The sequence below is a fragment of the Varanus komodoensis genome, unplaced genomic scaffold (assembly GCF_004798865.1).
Source record: "Varanus komodoensis strain SLA01 unplaced genomic scaffold, ASM479886v1 scaffold37, whole genome shotgun sequence".
In the NCBI taxonomy this organism is placed as follows: Eukaryota; Metazoa; Chordata; class Lepidosauria; order Squamata; family Varanidae; genus Varanus; species Varanus komodoensis.
In genome coordinates, this window is record NW_025335889.1 from 4,846,379 (window position 1) to 4,869,366 (window position 22,988).

General features: G+C 45.2%; 2 protein-coding genes across 2 annotated transcripts in view; one reads left to right on the plus strand and one right to left on the minus strand.

Moving 5' to 3' along the window:
* Positions 1 to 1,389: 1,389 nt before the first annotated feature.
* On the minus strand, positions 1,390 to 4,912 carry TP53TG5 (TP53 target 5). Its single transcript, XM_044440192.1, has 5 exons — positions 4,833 to 4,912; positions 4,661 to 4,729; positions 4,311 to 4,447; positions 2,229 to 2,550; positions 1,390 to 1,465 (listed from the first exon to the last, which is right to left on the minus strand). The coding sequence occupies exons 3-5, from the start codon at positions 4,418 to 4,420 to the stop codon at positions 1,454 to 1,456; spliced, it is 444 nt and encodes a 147-aa protein (XP_044296127.1). The 5' UTR covers positions 4,421 to 4,447; positions 4,661 to 4,729; positions 4,833 to 4,912; the 3' UTR covers positions 1,390 to 1,453.
* A 16,198-nt stretch (positions 4,913 to 21,110) lies between these two features.
* Positions 21,111 to 22,988, plus strand: part of DBNDD2 (dysbindin domain containing 2) — a 32,724-nt gene continuing 30,846 nt past the window's right edge. Inside the window, exon 1 of the mRNA XM_044440246.1 lies at positions 21,111 to 21,557. Within this exon, the coding sequence (XP_044296181.1) occupies positions 21,515 to 21,557 (43 nt within the window). The 5' untranslated portion in view covers positions 21,111 to 21,514. The remainder of the gene's footprint in view (positions 21,558 to 22,988) is intronic.

The window sequence follows — 22,988 nt, forward strand, 5'->3', positions numbered from 1 at the left end:
AGGATGCGTTCTGGTGTTGTCTCAGCCTCCTTCCCTCCTCCCGCAAAGCGCAGCGGCTAGAAATCAGTTCTGCACTCTTCCTGCCCTGTGTAGTGTTGTGAGCTAGTCACTTCCTTATTTCACAACCTTTTTTCATTAAAACCGAAACGAAATGCTAGAAACACAGTTCTTTTATTGAAACTGAACTAGCAACAGAATGGTATGAATCAAAGTAGAGTTCTCCTTGAGATGCTGGAGAAACATCTGCCCATGCAAAGAGCTGAATCCAAACTGAAATCTCATCTCCTTCCCTCCCATTCAGAAAAGTTCTTCTCTTGCTACTTGTGCTGTTGATGGAAGAATGCCAGAAACTTCATAAGCGGTCTGCTCACTTCACCTGCCATTGCCCAACTGGGTCAAGGAGCCCTTTGTGCATCTTCTCCCCCTTGCACCCTAAAAACCTTCCACCCTTTCCAAGGTGGGCAGATTCTCATGCACTGCTTGAGAAACTTCACTAGGTAACCTTGAAACTGTCAACTCTTTCACCAGTCCCCCCTCCTCCCCGCTTGCTCCTATTCCTATTCCTCAGAATCAGGCAAACCCATTTGAGAGTACTGAAACATGCAGGAGATTACTTATTTACTTATTTCTATACCACCCATAGCTGAAGCTCTCTGGGCACTTTACAACAAAGTATACAAATGATGAGAGAGAGAGATGGATCCCCTTTCTACACATAGGACGCTTGCAATCCAGCGTACAGAGGGTTATAGGCACCTCCACAGGTCTGCATTCTTAGAAATTTTATTACGTTGTGTAGAAGTGATCTAAAAATTTATTTGTCTGCTATGATTTGGCCAAATTCCCCCCCTCCCCCCTGATGCCTGTTTCTTCTTTAATCTTAGGACTGCAGACAGTAATGAAAACTTTGCAGGCAGGAGAACTTGCAATTTATGGATAGCCTTTCTTGGGATTTGCAGAACAAGGGTTGCTTCTAAATTCAGATCCAATGTACATTTAAAGTACATTAAACCCAGGAACCTCCTTTGGATTATCATTAAAGTTGTAGGTACTTTGAGCCACAGTTCAGTTTTAACTTGCTTGGGTTCAGAGCGCCCTCCAGTGGATAGAGACTTAATGGGCACTAAAGGCAATACCTCCTGTATAAGTCTCCACCCTAATAACCACAAGCAATTATTGTTCCAAACAGGTCCACAACAACTCCATTGCAATATTGCCATGCAAGTATGGGAACGCTGTTCATGTTTGCAACCAAATGTACTTGTTTCCTTTCCATCCCCTGCATTCCCATCCTCCACATGCTTTATTCCAGCCAGAGACAAGTTTTTTTTTCTGACTGATGCTCAATATCCCCTTTATTGCAGGAATATGACTCAATAGGACACTCAATAGATCTATGTCTTCAAAGCTTCTTTCATTATCTTCAGAACATCTGGAATCTGTGTCAGTCCAGTCAGTTCAGTATCTTAAAAGAGAAGATACAACAATTCTCACATGTAAACATTTCCAAAATATTATTCCAAAATAACTATGTATATATGTGTACATGTGTGTGCTTGAGCATGTATGTATGTTTGTTACTGTTATTATTATTTCTTATTGCTGCTTTGACCACTTAATAAATTAGGACTGATAGCTATTCCCATTATGGCTCTGGTGGTCTTCCACCCCAATGAGCCTATTAAACATCTGCCCAGTTACAATGCTGCGGCAAGGCCATCTACCCAGCCCCTTCCATTAACTCAATGTCAATGGACTTTCAGGAATATCGTGCAAAGTCTGAAAAGCAGTTCAGGCATCCTTGAGTTAAGACATGAAGAAGATCCCTATTTCCTTTGCCGATTTGGTTCAGCAACTCTGTTGAGACTAAGAACAACACACAGTTCAAGGAAAGACCCCTTGCTGTTGTTGCCTATTCTTCCTGCTTACACATTAACCTAACTCTGGTTGACCCGTGCTGAAGTAAACCAAGTTATCTTCTATAGGCACTTGAGCTGCTGCCAACAGCTTCTAGATCTGTATTTTTGTTCAGTTCAGGCAGGCCTGGAACTATTACAGGGACATTGGGGTAACTGGGAAACATTTACTTTGGCCACTGACAAAACTCTATGAAGACACTCAGACCTGGTGTTTAGGGGAGATCCGGCAGAATAGACTTTTGCCAGAGCCAAAATCCTATATACTTTATTTCTACACTTGACAAAAACAATTCAAATTGGATTGCTTACAGAATATGATTTCTGGCATTCTGAGTAATGGATGGTGATGACATGCTCCAGTGTCTCATTACAGGATCGGGTGCAGCAGGGTTTGATCCATCTCAAAGCTGATGGTCTACATAGCGTCTTGGGGGCAGGCATCTGAAACCGCCGGGGCAGGCCTTTCAGGCTAAGGGCTTCATCCAGATCTGAAGATGAAGACTCTAGGGATGCTCCAGCGGAAGGATAGACTACAGCCTCCTTGTCTATAGCAACCTCCTCAATGACCAAGATAGGCTCAGCAGCCACGCTTTCTGTTGACCTTGGAGGATCCTCAGAGGTGGCACTTGTCCTATCACATGAGCAGAATGGGAGTGTTCTTACAAATCTACATTATTTTTACGCAGTCTTTCTGCCATGGACATGGGAAAAGAAGGCTCTCTCACTTGCTGATCCAGCCACAGAAACAGCTCTTGGCTTTGATAATATTGCAGTTTTGTGTGATGGTGGAGCAGAGAAAGAGTCAGAGGAGGAGGTGATGGGGACTCACTGTGTGTAAAGTATGTTGAGGAGAAGCTCTGATGAGGGCTCTGAAGCTTTACACTAAAATGCTACCCAGCCTGGGAGGGAAGTCGGTGTACTGTTAATACCAGACACGTGGGGCACTTGGGGTGTTTCCATGTGAAGCTTTTACAGTGCAAGGGCCCTGTTTCATTCACAGAATTTTATGGGGGCTTGGCAATGTTGTCTTCTGCTTATAACACTCCGGTGCTTTTCCACTGCTTTTGCCATTTTTCTATTATTGCAGAAAATTGGTTAAGAAAAAGATGGAAATGCTGTCCAACACTTTCTAATGGCTAGCCCCAAGAGCAGGACATTTGCCTGAGGCAAAGAACAAGATGGTACCTGCCTCCTCCTTTTCCTTCTACAAAAGTAATCTGGGCTGGCGATTAGTCTGCCTTCACCACTGATGGTGGGACAGCATCCTCTACTGCATCTGAAAGCAGCAGACCACTACGAGAGGGGCACAGAACAGGCTGCTTGGCACCCAGGGCACTCCTCCAAGATGGTGCAGTCACCTCCCAGCATCTGCCCCTAAGACACCACTGAGTTCTGTATGACAGCAGGGATGGCCCTGGCCAGGAGCCTTCCATCTGGAAGCGCCATAGTTTCTTCCCATCCAACAGGTAAGGTAACAGAATAGCATGCCATTCCCACTAGTGAGATGGCTGTTGAAAGGTGGAAATGTTTGAAATTTACAGCATGGTCTGCCTTGCCATTATGAGGCTACAAATGTCAAACGTGGCAACAGGGGAGAGGGCAGATGGAGAGGATTTGCCTTCCTAGTATTGACGTGACAACAGCTGTTAACTCTGAACTGAGGAGACCTTTTGCTTTACTGCGCTTCCTAGCAGGAGGGGCTTTGGGTTCGATCCAATGTTTGTCCTACTTAGAGGAGATATGCTGAAATGAATAGGCCTTAACTCACGTGGGGTCCTTTCTCAGTTCAAAAGACAAAGATACCAAACTTATTTGTTACATTCCCATCCTCTGCAGCTTTCTAATTCTCCCAGTGAAGAGTTAGGTGAAATGACTGCTACTATTCCTTCTAACATATTGAGCAGCAGTTCCAACTTTTCCTACTAAATAGTGATTTGCCTACAAGCATGCCTGTACACACACACATGAAGGCATGGTCAACTACCTGCTGAGGGCCCACAATCCAGCAGGGGCCTAGTCTCAAGAGCCCTTTGGAATTGCTCTTCCTCCTCATTATTGCAGGTTGTTTGTTCACCTGTATTTCACTGTTCCCCAGACAATTATGTTGGTGAGATGGAGAAGCAGTAGATGCCTCTGCCTACTTTCTCACCAGCTCTCTGCCTGTCAAGAAAGCAAGTAGTAGCAATGATGAGACAAAGGATAAAGAGCAATAGCACCTGGTGACAGGAATTGTGTGAAGGTAGATATATGAAAGGAGAAGAACCAACTGAGATTGGCTTGCCCAGAAACCTGGAGCCAACCCTACATACAGATATGCACACTGTGAGAACTTGCAACTTATGGCATTCTAGCAAAATACTCACACAGAGATTCTCGCCTAAGGTCACTCACCCTGCAGGAGAAATGGAGAAATCCAAAGGACCTCCAAGTGACAGCATCTTCTGGTATTTGTGGGCTAATTCAGAGAGCCCCTTGATTCTTCGATTCTGGCTCTTTAGCATTTTGAGAAGAACCAGCTGCTTGATTATCTGTCAAAGAGGAGAATGAGAGATAGAAGACATTCACAAAGCCCTTCCACTGGTTTATAAAAGGGCTCAGCCTTCCTGATGGAATTCCCTTCTTTGCAGCTAAAGTGTTCCAACTGTTAGCAATGAAGTTGCATCTCCCCCATAAATCCTAACTAATTTAGGATTTGTCAGATCATATAAACCTTGAAGTGAGAGAATGGCACAGTATCTTACCCTCTTCAGGTGGCTCCTTACTTGTACCACATTGTTTGTCTGAGATGCTCCACTCTCCACATCATTGATCTTGGAAATGGAAAGTCAAGAGAACAGTTATGGGGGGGCAACAAAGGACCACGAATGATTAATGTATTTCATTTATAGCAGTGCTACTTATCCATATAATAACCTCATCTGCCAAATTAGGTTTCCCTCTCCATGTGGTGGTGGATGCCCCTACACCAGCTGCCCAAGGAGAGTAAAATAAAAGCTGTTCTGGAATCCAGCCTTAGAATAAAGTCCAACTAATCTGAAAACTGGTTGAGTTGAATGTTAGAAAATGCATTGAAATGTGGTGGAGAGTTCTGTGTCTAGGTAAATAAGTCAGATGGGGTTTTCTCACAGAAGTTTGTGATTCAGTGAGTCAACACATCATCATACGCTCTAACAGGAGCCTGGTGTTAGAGCAACATCACTTCATAACTTTTCCATGAAGAACCTCCCCAACACATAAGTATCATTTAGATTAGATGAGTTCTTCAGGACTCTAAACACGTATTTATTAAAAACCAGTCCTGAGAAATATTTTCAGTGGCAGTGATAGGTTATAATTTTTTTTAAAAAACTGCCTGACAAAACAAAGATGGGTAGCTCAGCTTTATAACACAAAGGCAAGACTATTGGGAGCCCAAAGGCTACACAATCCTATGCGCACTCATTTAGGAGTCAAATCCCATTGAATTCATGTTGGATTGGACTGTACATTCATTTTAATTTAGCTTTTCATTAAAATATTGTTACAGTGCCTTCCAATACAAGGTTCTCAAAGCAGTATACATCATAAGTTAAAATACAGTGGGTTTAATCCAGATCCAGATCAAGTTGTGCTAAGGGCAGATCAGATGGACAGAAGTTCCATCATGCCAAGGGCAGAATTCCATTGCAGAAGTAGATGGAACCAAAGACAAAGTAGGGATAAGCCAATCCCCCCTCAATATAGCAAATATATTTGCATGTTTTAGCTTGAAGTTTTTACTACCAGTAACTAAACATTAGGAAAGGCATTTTAACCTTTTAACATGGGGTAAAGCTGCATATAAGGCAACCACCAAGCAGCAATTGGTCAGAGGAAAGATGGGCAGGGCAGGAGAAGCCTTCTGCACAGGCTCTAGGTGACCTATAGCAATCAATAAAAAATAACATCCAAATATGCAATAATATATTAAAGCAGAATATGTCAACACAAAAGAAAGAAAAATACATAGGAAGAGTTACGATAATCCCATACCAACCAAAACAGTGATCAAGCATGGTCAGAGTAGCATCCAAAACTGAGCAACTTGTGACCCTCCAGATGTTTTAGCCTGCAACTCCCATCAGCCCCAGCCAACATAGATCATGGTAAGAAATAACGAGAGTTGTAGGGCACACCAGTTGGGGAGAGCCACAAGTGGCGACTCTTGGGATAAAGTAATAATATTTGTTTTAAAATAAAGCTTAAAGGTTATATTTAAAAAGTGAGAAGAAGGTCATCTGCCTTGATGCATTCTGTCTTCTTCTCTGAGGCCTTCATTTTCCTTCAGGTGGTTCCACAAGAGCCTAAGTAGTAGGGTCTGTAGCATACAGGCACGACAGCTGAGAGAAAGGTGACTGTTCCCTCTGGCTCTGAGAGGCTACTGGCCCCTTTAGCGTTTGGGGAGCCATGAAGGATGTTAAGATGCCCAGCTGCTATGACATCAGTTCTTTGTGACATCAGAAACCAGGAGTCAGAAATGTCAGGGGAGTTAGTTAAGAGAGAGTAATGGGGGATATTGTGGAAAACATGAGCAAGTCTGCACACTGAGGGGCAGAGGCAAGCTCCTGTGGAAGGCAGCCTGCATCAGAAGCAAATACGCCCCTCTTACTTCATATTAAATTAGGGGAGTGGAATCTCTCTGCCTCAAGCAGGATATATTAGGGTGGACTTTAGATTGCCAGAACCTAAATACCTCTCTGGTAAAACAGCATAGGAAGGGCAACATGAGAAATGAACTGCCCAGTTGGAGGATCTCTGGTGTTCCTGCCATCTTGCCCAACATTTTCCCACCTCAAGCAGCAAGAGCCACCCTGAGGATGGAGTCAGAAGCTTTACTGAAAAGAACAGAGAGGAAGTTTCCATTTTGGATTCAGATCTTTACATGGGCAGAAACTTCTCCCTCAGCTTAGGCAGAAGGATATTTAGAGTTCATACTGTTCTGAAATTTCAGTAAAATCACTGCACTTCAAAAATTGTCTTGAGTTTGATGACCAGAACGAACAAGAGAAGAAACCAGAACACAACACTTGTTGGAATAGAACAGTAATGGCTGTGATCGGTCATCTGAATGAGAAGGTGGTACGGACCAAAGGAAACTTGTTTTCTTCCTTGCTAGTTTCTTCTTGCAATGCAGATTGCAACTGCCAGGCTTTTCTTCCTTCTTCCCTCCTAATTCATTAATGGTTAGTGTTCTTTTGCCTGAACATTGCAACCATAATGGATGTATTCAACCTTTTCTTTTGAAACTATTTGATTTCCCAGGAGCTACAAGCCACCAATAGACTGATGTTTGCTTCTGAAGTAGCAGTGTGTGTCTACTTCTTCCCTAGCATTTGCTTTGCACCAGTTACACACTGAAACTATGCAAACAAATATAACTCTACCAAGCAAATCTGCCGTACAAATATAAATCTAACAGTTCTGACCCCAAACTGTGTGTGGGAATTAATGAGAAAGCAAAGGGTTCACAAAGGAATTGGCAAAAAAAGTCCACTCCAATGCATAGAACTGGATTTATGACCCAAATAATGTTATAAAAGCTCTGTTGTATGGTATCGGAAAGCATTCTCATGGTATAAGCAAATTATCAAAATCCAAATATCTATGTTGTCAAAGCCTCCATAATACAAATCAGGGCTGGATCCAACATGATGAAAGCAAACTTCTATTTGCCCAGTAGGACCTCCCCATCCCCTGTTCCCACATAGCCCCATATATCTGGTCTGTAGGATGCTCCAACCCTTCCGAATCAATCTGGGGGACTCATGGGAGAAGAAATCCATTCCTGTAGTGTTTTCTGCTCTGATAGCAAATGTACAGAGATGGCTCCAACCCCAATTCATCTGTATATTGTTGTGGACACTACATTTTAAAAAAGGGATGGGGGCAAACAGATAATGGTTATGTCATATGAACTGCTAAACAATGCTGTAGTATTATGAAAATAAGCTGCAATGAGTCCTTGGCACACTGTCTCTTGACCTATCTTTCTCCAGCAAAGTGCAAGCATAAGATTGGAACCTTCTATTTCCATTTTAGATTTAAGGTATCATCAAACCCCTGAACTGTAGTTAACATTGCAATAACTGTGATTTTAAACAATCTAGTTACATAAAACATGTTTGAAAGTAACTTGTTTCCACTAACCATAGTTAGGATTAACCATGATCTGTCTGAGTTTCAATATCAAAATAAACTGCAGCTAATCTAAAACAAAAGGAAACCCTTCCAAGCACCTCCTTGCACCTGCATCAGAGAACTGTGGTAGTGAGAGAATGTATGAACCAAGGCTCACTGTGGCCTATCCTCATAATGTTAAACCATGGTTTAGTTACTTGTGAGTGCAGCCATGGAAACCCAATTACTGCAATATTCCCCCAATGGTTTCTTTTGGAACCTTGATTCTGAAGCCACACTCACTACTTGTTTCTATCCTCTCTTGTTCCAACATCCATCCAAATTTTGGAGCAAGCTGAATACATAGATTAGTTTGCAAGAGAAAAAAATAATATTGGTTGTTAATTGTTTTCTTATTTTATGTTTCATCTTCCAGTTCAGGACATGCTGACATAATGAGCATATTTTAGAATCAAGGGGTAGATTTGCAGCCTTAATTTGAATACAGCAGATTGTGAAAGCTCAACCATGATGCCTTGGTACCTTTTTTCATGATCCCCATGTACAAACCAAGGTAATGTTAAACTAAGGACAACAGTTCAACAATCTGATTTACTAAAGAATTTCTAAGCTGATTGGATGAGCACTCTGTCCTTGTAGAGCTAGTATGGGTAGAGTATCATAAAGCAGCCATATTGTGGGTTACTGTGGAATTTACGTGCTTCAGAATATCAGCACATCGGGTCTTGGTGGCCTTGGGGAGATGTTTGCAGGCTCTTTCCCTATGGCCAGTAGTACCAACTGGTCAGTATTTGTAACCATGGTGAGAAAAGCATTCATGTTGCCAGTCCCACATGGCGTATCAGGAGTGCACTTGGACCACAAAGGAAGAAGCATCATATGAAGTCTCCTTAAAGAGGAACTGCACCTCTTTAAGGGAAATGGTGTGGCACCATCAGTGGTGCAGTGAGGTGCTCATCATTGCAGACCACACAAGCATCCTGCCAAGTGAATGGGTCTTAGTTTCCCATTCAGTACCAGACCACACCAAAATGCATTGCCTAACAGCAGGGCAGGATACATTGTCGTTGGGAAAATATCCCCGCACTCTAGCTGATGGGAGGACTGAAGCTAACCTCATGTTGCTAAGCAAAAATGCTTTGATCCTGTGAGCCTGGCTCCATGATTGCACTCGGCACCCCAATGGTGCATTTGCTGCTCTGATGCCAGCAGCACCATAACAAGGCGTGTTGCCACTGGCAGGTGCCCCAGAGGGAAGATTACTGGGCTGGCTTTTACGTGGTGCTTTTACTATGTTAATACCACAGTTCATAGGGCTGACAATTAGCTGATGGTACACTTGGTGCCAAGGAATGAAGAAGAGATATGAAGCTGGGAGTCATTTGAAAGCATTCCTGGGATTGGTCCAAGGTCTAGAGCAGCTTTCTTTGTATAGAAGACAGCGGAACTCTTTAAATCATGCCCTGTGCTGGTCCAAATCATTGTACAGAGACACTGTTGGAAAGCACTTCTCCAGGTCCTTTGGATATAAGATGTCTGGTTGTTGAAAAGTTGTGTGGGAAACCCTCGGTGGTTTTTCAGGTGGAGGGGTTCTGCAGTCCTCTTACTCCCATCCAAGGAGAGGAGTGGTGTAAGATGAGATGGAGCTAAGGTTGCTCGATGTTATCTCAGATTTTCTGAAAATGCTTTTAAAAGCTCAGTAGCAAGCGACAGCCAGCATGGCCAACCCCTTGCAACAGCAGTCCTTGTACCAGTCTCAGTAGCCCTTCCCTGTATTCAAGGTTATGTGCAGTTATATGCAGTTACTCACCAGTGTGAGAAATATTCTGCATGTGCTCAGCCACATAATGTATTTTTTCCCCAGGATTGAGTTCTGGTACGGAAGACAAGATCTGCAGTTGGCTCATTGGTGAGTGTGTATAAAATAAATGGGACCATTGCTAGCTAGAGATCCTGGGGAAAACACCCATTTCACGCTGGAATCAAGATACAATCATCACAGACATGTTGACTTGATCTTCCATTTCCTGGGGGAAGGGCACCAGAGGGCGCAACAGTGTGATGTTTCTCTGGTTTCTTTTGGGCTCTTCGTAGCACCAACTTTCTTGTTAGGTCTGGTGGCATAAGAAGGAGCAACGAAGCAGCTACTGCTAGCACCAGTGGCCATGATGAGGAGACTGCAGGGGGCTCTTGATTCGGGCGATTTGCACCCTCCAACATTTTACAGCTTAAATTAGGAGCTGCTTACAACACCTCTACTAACATACTCAGGATCACTGCCTAGATGGAGGGACTGGGGCTGCTTCTCCCAGAATATCTCAGAGTCTGAATCTGAACTGGAAGAAAAGGCTGGTCAGAATTCTTAGTTGAAGTATCAAGGCCAGCAAGCCCTGAGATAAGCCAAGTGGCTGCTGAGAATCAGGCCACATGAATAGCATCCAGTGTTCCTGCTGTCTGGCCCACAAATAGTGGAAACATCCCTGAGGGTGGAGCTGATTCTGTTTTTCTTTGGGAAAGGGATGAGGGGGATTAAATCTGGATCCAACTTCTTAGCAGGAGAAGTAATCTCCCTAATTAGCTGTTTTTCTAACTTCACTGATGTCTTTTGCCAACAGTCTCTGTAATATTCCTTTTGTATCAAAGTCAGCTTGGCTAGCCCACTTTAACATAATTAAGTCTTTAGTCAGAAGCCTTGATCTGCTTGAAAGGACAAAGGGGGTGTGGAAAGACCCACCTCTTACACTGGGTGCTCCACCTTCCAAACCAATTTGGGTGATCTGCTCTACCTGTTTCATTTGTTCATTCATTCAGTAGTTAGCCCTATTGATCCAGTCACATGTCCTGGCAGCATCATGGGGTTATAAAGTGAAGTCCAAACTCAGATACTATAGGTTAACCTTGGGTTAACCTTAGGTTATCAGTGGGTTGTCTAACTCACAATTAACCAATAGTATCTAGGTTCTGATGTCAGGTAGCAATTCTTGATCAGGGATTCAAAAAGGCTGCAGAACATGGCATGTGCATGGCAATTTATGCATTAATTTTAGTTTCCTGATCTAAAACAGTATAGTGCCTGTTCTTTTGCTTATAGATACATCTGGAAATTGTCTTGCAAAATAAATCTGAGTGCCTACAAGGACTGCATTTTACCCACATGCCCTTGGGCTGGCCTTGGGCTGAGGGTTCTTTAATCTCTCCCAAGCCAAGCCACAAGTTATTCTCTAAGAAGGAAAAACATTATTTTAAATGGTGGTGGTTTTAGGCTTCAGTGGTTGACGGAGCTTTGTTTGCATTTAACTCTGCAACACCCTGGTTTCAAGCTCTTCTCTAGGACTCTTCTTCCCAATTTCAGCATTCCAAGAGGAGATGAGAAATAAGCAAACAAAAGGGACAGCAAGGCCAGACCAAGTAATCCAGAGCACATTTTATTCTCCAGACTGGAGGAGGACACAGCCAACCACACCGGGGTTATTTGTGTTTCAAGCTTGTGCTGTGTTGCTAAACAATGCTTTCTGCAGATTTGCAGCACAATCTTGGGTGTGCCAACCAGGCCAGAGTGCCATATATTCCATTTATGTCACAACCGATTTAGAAATACGATCTGGAGAAGAGAGGGAGGCTCTTGCATGTGAGAGTGAAAAGAGACGAGATGCTCAAACAGGTAGCAGGACTTTGTTACATAAATGAATTATGTGATTGAACACAGTGTTAAGCGGCCGGCTGAAGCCTTCTGTTAAAAACCGCAGGATGTCTCTCTGAGTTGTATCAGCAGGGGGCAATGTTGCTTAGGTCTAAATCTCAACTAAAATCTCCATGGAAACATCCGTGCATGACTAGCAGGGAAAGTAAAGGAGGGCTACGTGTTTGTTGTTGTTGTTATTAACTGAGCTGTCAACCAACTGAAAAAGATGCTTAGTCCATAAAGTGTCTGGATTGTAAATGATTCATTAATCAGGTAACATAAACATTGCATTAGCTCACTTCAGCTGATGCCCAAACAACACGTACAATTCTATGCGTGCAATTCTATGCAATTCCATGTCCCATGGAATTCAAGGGGATTTATTCCTGGATAATTGTGTACAGGATTGCAGACTTGAGAACATAAGAAAAGGTCTGCAAGGGCCATCTAGTCTAGCTCCATATTTCAGTAGTGATGTTGCCAGAACTTAAATAATTTTGGATGTCAAATGTAGCATGCTCGTACTGCTCAAATGTGTAAGGAGCCTCAACATTGATCCAACCAACAAATTTTGCTTCTGTGTGGTCTGTTTGATAAAGAAGCCAAACTCCATCATCTTGGAACATGCCCAGTGGTTTGCTGCTGTAACGCTTCAGTTTCCAGATGAAATGAAAAAGTCCTATTTGTATCCCACAGTATGTGTGAGTGGGTGGGGGGATTACTGCAATTGCACTCTTTAGTTCTGCTTTGCAAAGCTCAGTTCCACTATCTCCACTTGTGGTGACTCCATGTTAATCTAGCCCAGCTGCAAACAAAGCACATGTGATAACAGCTGATCCACAGAAGACTGTGTTGTGATGCAAGACATCAGCGCTCACAGCAGGCGTGAGTCCGGGAGGGCCAGGAGGAGGTTGCTCTGTCTAATTTTATTTGCCCCCTTAATGTTTTGGTGTGCACCAATAACAGTTTTCCCTTGAAGGGCTGCAAACCAGATGAACCACCCACACATACATTTTTTGTGCCCCCCCCCCCCCGCCCCCGCAACATTTAGGCTGGCTACAGGGCTGGCGCATGAAGCAGAAAACACATCCCAAGATCCATTTTGGTAAATCCTGCATTCTAAAATGCAATGGTTCATCAAAATCATATAACAGAACATTCATCCACCTTGTCACTCAGTGAGCAACTTACAGAGCACTGTGGAGTCAGTGAACCCATCACTAGTTCCACTAATGGACATGTGGTACCAGGGTGCTCCAAAGCAGAGGATAAAGGTAAACAGCCTTGTTCCAGTTGTTTCCTCCTCAGCAAGGACTGTTCAAAAATATGCAGCCTGTAAGCACATCGTCCCATATAGTCACTGTGACTCAGTGCCAATCATGGACCTGCCCTCTGTGATTTTTTTTTACCCCTTTTTAAAAGCACCAAAGTCAGGGAGCCCTTTCAATCCTTGTGGCACTGAATTCTAGGTCAATGCTATGTTGCAAGAAGACTTTCTTTTGCCTCTGCTGAATCTACTGTCAGTCAATTCCATTAGCTGACCTCCAGTCCTGGTGCTCTGAGGGAGAATCTTTATCATATTGTAAGCTCTGATTGTGTTGTTCCTTAGCTATAATTTTTTAAACAAAAAGAAAAACCTTTTCTCTGCAGGATAGGCATGCCAATCCCTCCATTGTTTTTGGCTGCATTTTTCTGCTGCTTTTCCCAGCTCTAAAATAACCTTTTTAAGATGGGATGTCCAGATGTGCGTACACAGCATTCCAAATGTGGCCTCACTGTAGGTTTATATAATGGCAAGTTCGGTTATTTTTATTTTTCAATCCTTTTCCATGATGGTCCCAAGAGTTTTTCAAATACTCTCAATCAGTTCAGATCTCATCAGTGCTTATTTATGTCACTGGGATTTAATGAGGATAATAGTCACTCGTGCCTAAGAAGAGACTGCATAAAGGCAGACAGGACAACTTGGTGTGTATATGCCCTCTCTTTCACTGGATTATTGTGCAGAAACATCACGTCATGCTTCGAATGAGCACCTGCAGACATTCACCAGAATTCCTGAGGGCAAAAAGTATGTAGCAATAGAGGTACAGAAATTCAGGCCCAAGGGCCAGATCTGGCCTACCTGGGGTCTTGATCCAGCCTTCCAGGATCCCTGGTGGCCACACTGCTTCTTCTCCAATCAACCATCATTTAGAGGTTTCCTACTGCTGTGCAGTTTTTCCCCATCGTTAAATGTCAAAATGTCTCTCGGAAGGACTAGTTCCTGATAGTAAGAACTTTGAGCTAAAACATACTGGCAATTTGGGGCTTTGCACCTCTTGTTTTTGGCTCCACCACCACTTGATTGTGGCCCTGAGGGCTTCTTCCAAATGGCATCTGGTCCTTGGGCCAAAAAAGGTTCAACAGCCCTGATGGGGGACAAGGGAAACAGGGTTGCAGATGCTGACTCAACACCCCCAAGTGAGGGCAGTGAGAGCCGAAAAGGAGGTCCCCTTGCATTCCTTTGAACACAAGCGCAACTCTTGGTGTGATGGGGGATCTTGCTGTATCTGTACCCTCAGAAACACCTAAACAGGGCTTGTGTTCTGAGCACATACAGAAAAGAACAGAAGTTTTCTGAATCTACAGGAATTTAGGGAGGGCTCAGAAGATTCAGCTGGGGCAGCCAGCCAGAGCCACTTCCTGCCCCACCTTGCAGCAAACCCACAAACCGAACAAAATCCATTTTGTGTTAAACAAATGATATCAAAAGCAGAAAGAGAAAGATGCAAATAAATGACTTTACAAAAACCATTTACATCAGCACTGAACTTTCTTTTACAAAGGAAAGCTCTAGTTAAAATTCAATCGTAATTCCACCTTTTAAACCTGTGGTGAATCAGTTCATTGCCAATGATTACTGCTTCTACACCTTTGTAAAAAGGGCTTTTTGTTAAGAGGCAGATTCTTGGCATGCCTTCTCTTATACGTAAACAGGATTTCAAAGGCAGTTGCTTTTAGCAGCAATTGCTGCGCACACAGATTCAGTAAAATCTGAATAGTCCCAAACTGGGGGTGGGGAATTCTCCTCCTTTCACAGCCCCTGCGCATCCCTTTCTTTACCCTGTAACATGAACATGATTGTGAGTTCCTGGCAACTTCATTTTGATTGCAACTGCAGTCATTTTTCTAACACCAACCATGTGTGTCTTTGTGTTTGTGTGAGTGTCACTCAAAAGCACGATCTCTACATTTTGGTGACAGAGTCAGGTAGAGGCAAATCCAAAATCAGGAGCAGGCTGGCCAGCCGGCTGGCCCTACCATTAGGCAAAGTGAAGGAGCTGCCTCAGGCGGCAGATTCTGGAAGGCCTGGTCTTCTACTCTGTTGGAGAACACAGTTGTATATGCCACACCACCTGTCCTGTGCCCTGTAAATTATTTTCCTTCCTTGGGAGCAATCATGTCACTGGTGTTCAAGTAAGATTCAACTACCAGTCAACATGCAGTGTGGTATAGTGGTTAAGAGCACAGCACTGGAACTCAGGCAGTCTGGGTTCTAGTCCCAGCTCCATCATGGAACCAGCAGGGTGACTTTGAGCCAGTCATAAAGACTCTCAGCCCAACCTACCTCACAGGGTTGTTGATGTGGGCATAAGATTGAGAGGAGAAGCAGGAGACTGATGCAAGCTACCCAGAGTCCTTTTAAAAAACATGTTAGTAACTAATTGCCATAGACCTTTGTTTTGTATGTTTCACTGTATTTTATTGTTGTTTTTAATGCATAATATATTATGGTTTTTATTATGTTTTATTGTGTTTTTATCTCGTGTTGCGAGCTGCCCAGAGGTGCTGTGGCCCAACTGGGTGGCATACAAATGTTTTAAATATATAAATAAATAAGAAAAAAGGTGGGATATAAATCTAATAAGTAAATAAAAGAGGGAGTGGGTGTCATCTTGCCTTTTGCTTCAGGCAGCAAAATATCTTGGGCCCAACACTAGGGTGGCCATAAGTCTGCCTTTACCTCTAAGTTTTCCTTTATAAAGGAAAATTTTCTGTTTGGAGCGTTGTCAGAGGACTATCACCTATTCTGCAGGTGCCCTCAATTTGAACAGCTATCCATTCCAAGTCTGTTGTAAAAATAAGAAGCCATAAGTGCTAGACCTTGAAGTAGCCCATTAACTGTCCCTACGCAGCCCCTTGAACAAGGCACACAGTCACCTGATCACAAGGAAACAAGCTGGGCAGCTCAGCAAACCTGATCCCAGTCAAGAAAGGAGAGCAGCCATGACTGCAGCCAGCATTAGGGTCTGACATGATCAGCAACCTGTTGAAGAGCACAACTTGAAAATTAAAAAAGCAGATAGTTCACAGTGCAGTTCAAGGAAACTTTCATCAAAGGAAATACAGTAATGCTTCTTTAAAATGGCTTGAAGGACAAGTGATAGATCTTTAAAGTTTCTGGAGCTTTTCCCCACATTTCAGATTGGTCTCCCTTTTTGTGATCTGCATCTCATTCCCTCAAGCCCCAGAGCTTTCCTTAGAAGTGAAAATGCCGAAACTGAGGCTGTCATACTTCATACACACCACGAGAAGGCAGGATTCACTGGAGAAGACAACCTGCTAGGAAAATTCAAAAGCAAAAGAAGAAAAAGGAGAACAAATATGGGATGGATGGAATCCATAGAGGAAGCCACAGCCTTGAACCTAGAAGAACTGAGCAGGGCTGTCATGGGCAGGCCCTTCTGGAGGACTTTCATTCTTTGGGTTGCTGTAAGTCAGGGGTAACTTGACAGCACATAACAAAATACGGAAAATGCTAGAGATAACTTGATGACACATAACAAAAACAACAGTATCTGACCCCTCAGAGTCCCATGACATGCTCCTTCTCCTGCTCTTTTCATTGCAGCTTGCTTGCTTTCTCTGCCATAAGACCCTTAGCACCATCAGCAATTTATTTTAGCAATGACTTGTTGCACTTCTAGAGGAATTACAGCAGAGCCTGGAAGTTATATAGTAAGCCATGGAGTTCCATTGGCCTTCCATGGTCTTAAGGCACATGCCACCCAATTTCCTTAGTTGGCTTGTATGGGAGATGGTGGAGGACAGGAAGGCCTGGAGGAATGTTGTCCATGGGGTCACGATGGGTCGGACGTGGCTTCGCAACTAACTACAACAACAATTGCCAATAGCCCTCATGCTCTGGTTAGCTCTTCCAGCAACATAAGGAAGAGAGACCAGCACTTGATTCCTGGCTGCAGACCCACGCTGTGACGGTGGAGTATATATCTATGCCAGCCCAAGGTTGGTCCTACCATTAGGCAGAATGAAGTGACCATTTCAGGTGTCAGATGCTGAGAAGTGGAGAATGGCAATGGGGTACTAGAGAACAGAGCTCTATTAACTACTCGGTCTGCCCTGTAGCCCCTAAACTGGCCTAAGGCACGCAGGAATGGCGGAGGACCATGTCCTGTGGCTAGTGCTGAAGTAGTATTCAGCTGCTAGTCTCACCTTCTGTATGTAGAACTGGGTAGAGGGAAACCATTCTGTTCTTTGCTTCAGGCAACAAAACATCTTGGGCCAGCCCTATGTCAAACATTAAAAGGGATAATCATGAGGAGGCAGAAGATGCTGAAAGCAGGGTCAGAAATATGATGGTCATGGGTGGATGCAATGACCCTCTTCCAGACCCAGAGAGGTGGAACACAAAGTCATCTCCACTCTTTTCTATAGCTATTTCTATAGCAATTCACTGAGTTTGGATGTGCATGGGTATTTTGTAAGCAGCTGTGGCTTATCAACCACCTCCATGCACATGCCACCTAATTTCCTTAATTACCCTTGCCAGGTTCAGCTTGGCATTACATGTGAACTCAACACAGGTAGGTGGTTGGGCTGATTCACACAGTAGCCAGGACGCGTGGTCTGTTCTTGGCTCGCAGGGTGGTTTGTTAACCATTCTAGCCAGCCAACAAACCACCGTGGCTTATTAAACATTCTTGTGCTGTGTAAACAAAGCTATTCAGTCTTAGGTTGGTGGTGCTGGTAAGGCACAGGGTGACGCATGAAAAGCCTCCCAAACCCTTTCAGTCACAGCTAGTGCTAAAATGAATATGGGATGTTTTTATCTTGCATGTGCAACTGTGTATGCATGCACATGTGTGTATATAATATGTGCTGTGAATAAACAAGCAGCTAAATATGCAAGCCAGCTTCTCAATCAGTCTTTGTCTACTCAGTGGCAAGTACAGAGCCTTCATCCCATCAGGGGAGAAGGAAGGAGCCGAAGTACTTCTATGGACACAGTGAGGACTGGGGCACCCTCCTCCCACTTTCGCTTTCCCCTCCCATATCCACTCCCACTTTTCCAGTTCCTCCAGGCAGTCTAGCTTTGATCTGGGGACAGAAAGTGCAGAGAACATCAGCAGCGGTTTCTTGGCAACTGTCATATTTATCCTTCTGCTCTCTTTCCCAGTGAACAGCCACAAACTAATCTGAAAAACTGATCTGGAAATGACGACGTGGAGTTAATGGGAAAGTGGCAGGGGATCATTGCTCCGTACAGAGCTTTGCGTGGGACAACCGAACTCTTTGGCTGCTCGTAATGAGCTTCTGTCTCAATTCGCAACATCCGTGCTCAGTGCCGTCCTTCCCAAACTTCATTCTGATGTTCCGTCTCATCTGATCCACAGCAATCCAAGTTGATGTGCAATTTTGGTGGCTTTCTTATTAGAAGCAGCAGTAACATTATTCCACTACATATCTCATGCTTGCTTCAGGGAACCCCAGGCAGGCTGCATGTTCCTTTCTCCCACCCAACCCACTTTATCCTCACATTAGCTCTGTGAAATGGAAGAATCCCAGTTTGACATTTTTTAATAAACAAAACTGTTTCCAAGTAGGAAAATAACACAGTACAGGACTGACTGGGCTATAATCTTTATTTGATGTCTAAAATTTTTGTTTAATTTAAAAGCAGTTTTAAAATAAAGGGGCCATTTTAAAAGGCCCAGCCTACAGCTTGAAGTGTTACGGTGCCACCTGCCACCTCATTTTGCTGCATTTGCAGGCCAGGAGTCTGTTACTTATTTCAAAGGGCCATCCAGACTGAACAGCTACCCCTGCCCCCAGTTAAAAAACAGTGAAGACATGCTACTGGGTAACACCTACTGCCATCCCCTGATGCTGCCAGGACAACAACAATGCCTGTCTACGCATGTCAGGAACAGCCAGAATGCAAAAAATACTTACATCTCTGTGCTCAATGGGAGTGCAATAGAAAGCATAAGACTATAAAGAAGAGCCTTGCTGTATCGTACCAAGGGTCCGCTGCAGTCCAGCATTCTGTTCAAGCCGTGGCCAACCACAACCAGAAGCAGCAGGGCACGGGAGCAACAGCCCTTTCCAGTTCTCCCCTAGCAATCAGTGTCCAGGGGCTGGTGTTCCCTGATTCTGGAAATAATACAGTCATCATCATGGGCACCACTGACAGGAGCCCTGCCTCAGTTTCCTCCCCGCATCCAACCAGCCATGGGCGTTTGGTGGCACAATGCCTTTGAACAGGGAGATTCCATGTAGCAGGGGTGCAGAACCTAAGGCTGGGGACTACACCTGGGCTCCAGGGATGCTCAGAAGGCCACACCTCCTTCCCCTGGCCCCACCTCTAGATCCCCTTATTCCTACCATGATAATATGCATTTCCCCCACTTTCACCCCCACCCCTTGGCCCGCTTAGCTGCAAGTTAACATATGCTGGCATTTTGAGATTTAGAGCTGTAACATTTTGGTTATTAGCCCAACCTGTCATTGGAATGCAACCTCTGAGCGTTTACCTGAAAATAAAATGGTTCTGCACCCCGCCATACAGTCATCATGAGTAATACTTATTGATAGGTTTATGCTCCATTCATTTGTCTAATCCGCTCTGAAACCCATTTAAGCTAGTGGCTATAACCACATCTTGTGTGGCGTAGAATTCCATGAATTAATTATACATCTTGTGCAGAATCAGTTAATAATGGGTCAAAGCAGATCAAACCAGTTCATCATAAATGCACAGCAAGAAAAGGATGTCTAGAATGGGAAATCTGTCCTCGGGAGAGGCAAATTAGATGCTGCTAGTGGGTTATATAACGATAGACTCCAAGGGCTCTGAACTGCTTAGAATCTTGTTTATAGTGGCCGCATCCTATGTCCCGTGTGATTTGAGACGCCCGAAGCATTCATCACTGATATTGGACAGGCAGTCAAGGAGACCTTGGATATCCACCTATCTGCCCTATATGCCTGAACTCCTCTGCAATGAGGTGTGAAGGTAAAACCTGAAGACCTCTCCCCACCCTCCTCCCTCTGCCCTGCATCCATGCACATTGTACAGCTCAGGCTACTTTTCACCATTTGCCATTGACAGACCCCCTGAAACAGAGTGCTTGCAAGGCGCTCTGGCGCAGGGCAGTATGGAGCAAGACAGGGCCCCCAGGGCAAGGGTGAAGCACCTTCCCTGTCCATTACATTTTGCTGTCTTTGGCAAAGAGCAAGAGGAAGCTCCCTACCCTTTCCAAGTACAGAAGCTGACTGGACTGGCCGTTGAAGTTTACTTCAGCACCGGCATCGGAAGAGCATCCTCCACCATCCCTCAGGTGTGTCCTGGGCACAGGGAAGAACTCCGGAGGGTTGCCCCCCTGCCTTCCCAGCGTCTGCCTCCTGAGCTCGCTCTCCCAGTGCTATTTAGGCAGCACATGCGATCCTTGGCCGTCCCCCACGTGGCCCCAGCGCGGCCCTGCCGCTCCCCGGCCGCGCACACACACTGCGGCCCGGGCTGGGATTCCCTACCGCTGGCAGCCAAGGAGCAGCAGCCCCATGCGTGGCCATGGCAGTGGAACGAGGGAGCTGTCCACCTCTTTCACCTCAGAACTGGATGGGGAGGAAATGTGTGCACACGTGTGTGTGTGTGTGTGTGTACATGTATGCAGCAGCCAGACATAAAAATAGAATAAAATGAAATCGTAAATAAACAGCGGGCAAAAGAATATACCTCACTTTTTATTTTCCCTTTTGCAAAGGACCCAAAGCAGCTTGCACAATCCTCCTTTTTTTAATGTTAGGCTAGGCAGGCTGAGAGTCAGTGCCTTGCCCAAGGCGCCCCACAATCCTCATGGCTGCGCGGGGACCGAGACCCGCGATCCCAGGCTCCCAGTGCAATGCTGTAACCGCCGCGCCGCGCCGCGCCGCGCCGAGCTCTCCGATGGCCCTCAGCCCTTCGTTCTCCCCTCGCCATTTGCGCCGCCAGCTCCTCTTTCGCGTTAATCTCAGTGTGGTTTTCACACCTGCCCTAGTGCCGCGAAATTCCGCCCTCCTCTTTTTAAGAACCTGTGAGTGGGTGCTCTGGTTTGTTACGGGCTTTCTGCGGTACGCTCAGTTTCCAGCGCAGTGAAACCAAAACCACAGATCCACCCCCCGCGCTCCTCCGCTTCCGATCTTGGCAATGGTACAACCAGCCCCGGGTACGAGCTGCACCTCCTACCCCCTTTGCTGATAGACTACTTGGTACGTTCTGCTAGCCTGGAGTCCCAGCCAGCCCTTCCCGAGCGATAGCTGGGAGAGAATCAGACGGAGAGACAGACGGAGGAGCCCCTCAGCTGGACCACTCCCTGGAAAGATGAGAAGCTCGCAGGGCGCTGCGGAAGGACTCGCCTCTGACCTGCTGTGAGGGCGCCTCCGGGCCGTGCGTGGAGAAGAGGCAGACCACCCCTTTGGCTGTCGACTGAAGGCGATGTCAGGACCCGAAGCACCCAGTCACAACAAGAGGCTGCCCTGTAAGTCTGTCCTTCTTGCCGAGAAGCGCAAGAACTCGTGCGGGAGGGTCTTTGAGGGGAGTGGAGCGGGCAGGCCAGGAGCTCCCTCTTTTTTCCTGTCCAAAACTTTCGTCACGTATCTCTGTGAAATGGGCAGAGCGTTTTAGCATTGCTCTTTCATGGAGAGAGAGAGAGAGAGAGAGAGAGAGAGAGAGAGAGAGAGAGAGAGAGAAATATCAGGTCTGTTTGGGGGCAAACGAGGTAGGGAAGCCTTCCCCCCTCTGGATGCAGACCAGATGCTTTGGACTTCAGCCCCCATCAATCCCAGACATCATAGCCAATAATTTAAAAAATGCTGAGAGTTGTAGTCCAAAACATCTGAAATGCACCAGCCTGGAGAAGACTGAAGCAGGGGATAAATGGTCCTACCCTAGCTCTAGACTGGATTGGATTGGATTTTTTGCAAGACTGAACAGAACCCAAGTGTTCAGAGTCCCCACCCCATGGGGACACTTTCTTGAGATCAGTTCCTGCACTCTGCTAGAATTCATGGTCAGCTCTGTCCAGATACACAGACAGAAGTAGTGTTTTAATGGCAGATTAGAATACTGTCCAGAGCTGGGGCATCATCTTCTCCCCACATACTGCTATGGGGACCACTGGCTGAACCCGCCTGACTAAGGATCAGGTCAGCCTTGCGGAGCTGCTCTGGGCAGAGCTCAGAGGATTCACACCTCTTGGTAATGATCAACAGCTGGGAACCATCCCAGCCATTGTCTGGTAATTGCAGTCACCCATTAGTATTGCATGTCAAGCAAACAGCAGCCCACAGCATTCCTTTCTCAAGCTGTGCTGACTCACATGCCTGTCTTGTCCCTTTAGCCATGCACAATCTGTTTCCGACCGCTTTGCCTTGCAAACACACACTGCTCAGCCTTTGCACTTCACATCTCCATCCTGCCCTTCCTTTTAGCATTGTGTAAATTGACACACAGGTCTGAGTGACTTCTCTTCAACTGCACATATCTGTGAAGTCTTAAAAAGGCCTCACCCTGTATTTGATGCAGAGAGTTTATGGATAAACTGAGTGCATTTGACCATTTCTTGGCAAACAGGGACACCATCCATTTCTCCATGGCCTTTGCTCTGGCTCTCACTTTTTCTTGCCATTAGGAAAGCACTGGTTGAAAGGGTTTGGTTCCAGGAAGGGGGACACCGTGGACAAAGGGGGTTGTGTGTGTGTGTTTGGGGGTGGGAGGAATTAGGATTTGCAAGCAGGACTGTAGGGAAAGGAAGGGGAAGTCCTTAATGAAACACAGAAACTCCTCTCCCTCATCCCAATTTTAATCAAATCATGGTACCCTGTAGCTGTCTAAGGGTCTAGCTTGTTGTGGCTCACCCACAGCAGCATTAAGGGTCTAGGCTTGTTCTGGCTCACCCACCTGTAATTTG

Bases quoted from the DNA above. Each gene is read 5' to 3' on its own strand.
- TP53TG5 (XM_044440192.1), bottom strand. From the start codon at position 4,420: ATGCTAAAGAGCCAGAATCGAAGAATCAAGGGGCTCTCTGAATTAGCC. The intron at 2,551-4,310 runs GTGAGTGACCTT...CTCATGTGATAG, and splicing joins TTCTCCATTTCTCCTGCAGG to GACAAGTGCCACCTCTGAGG.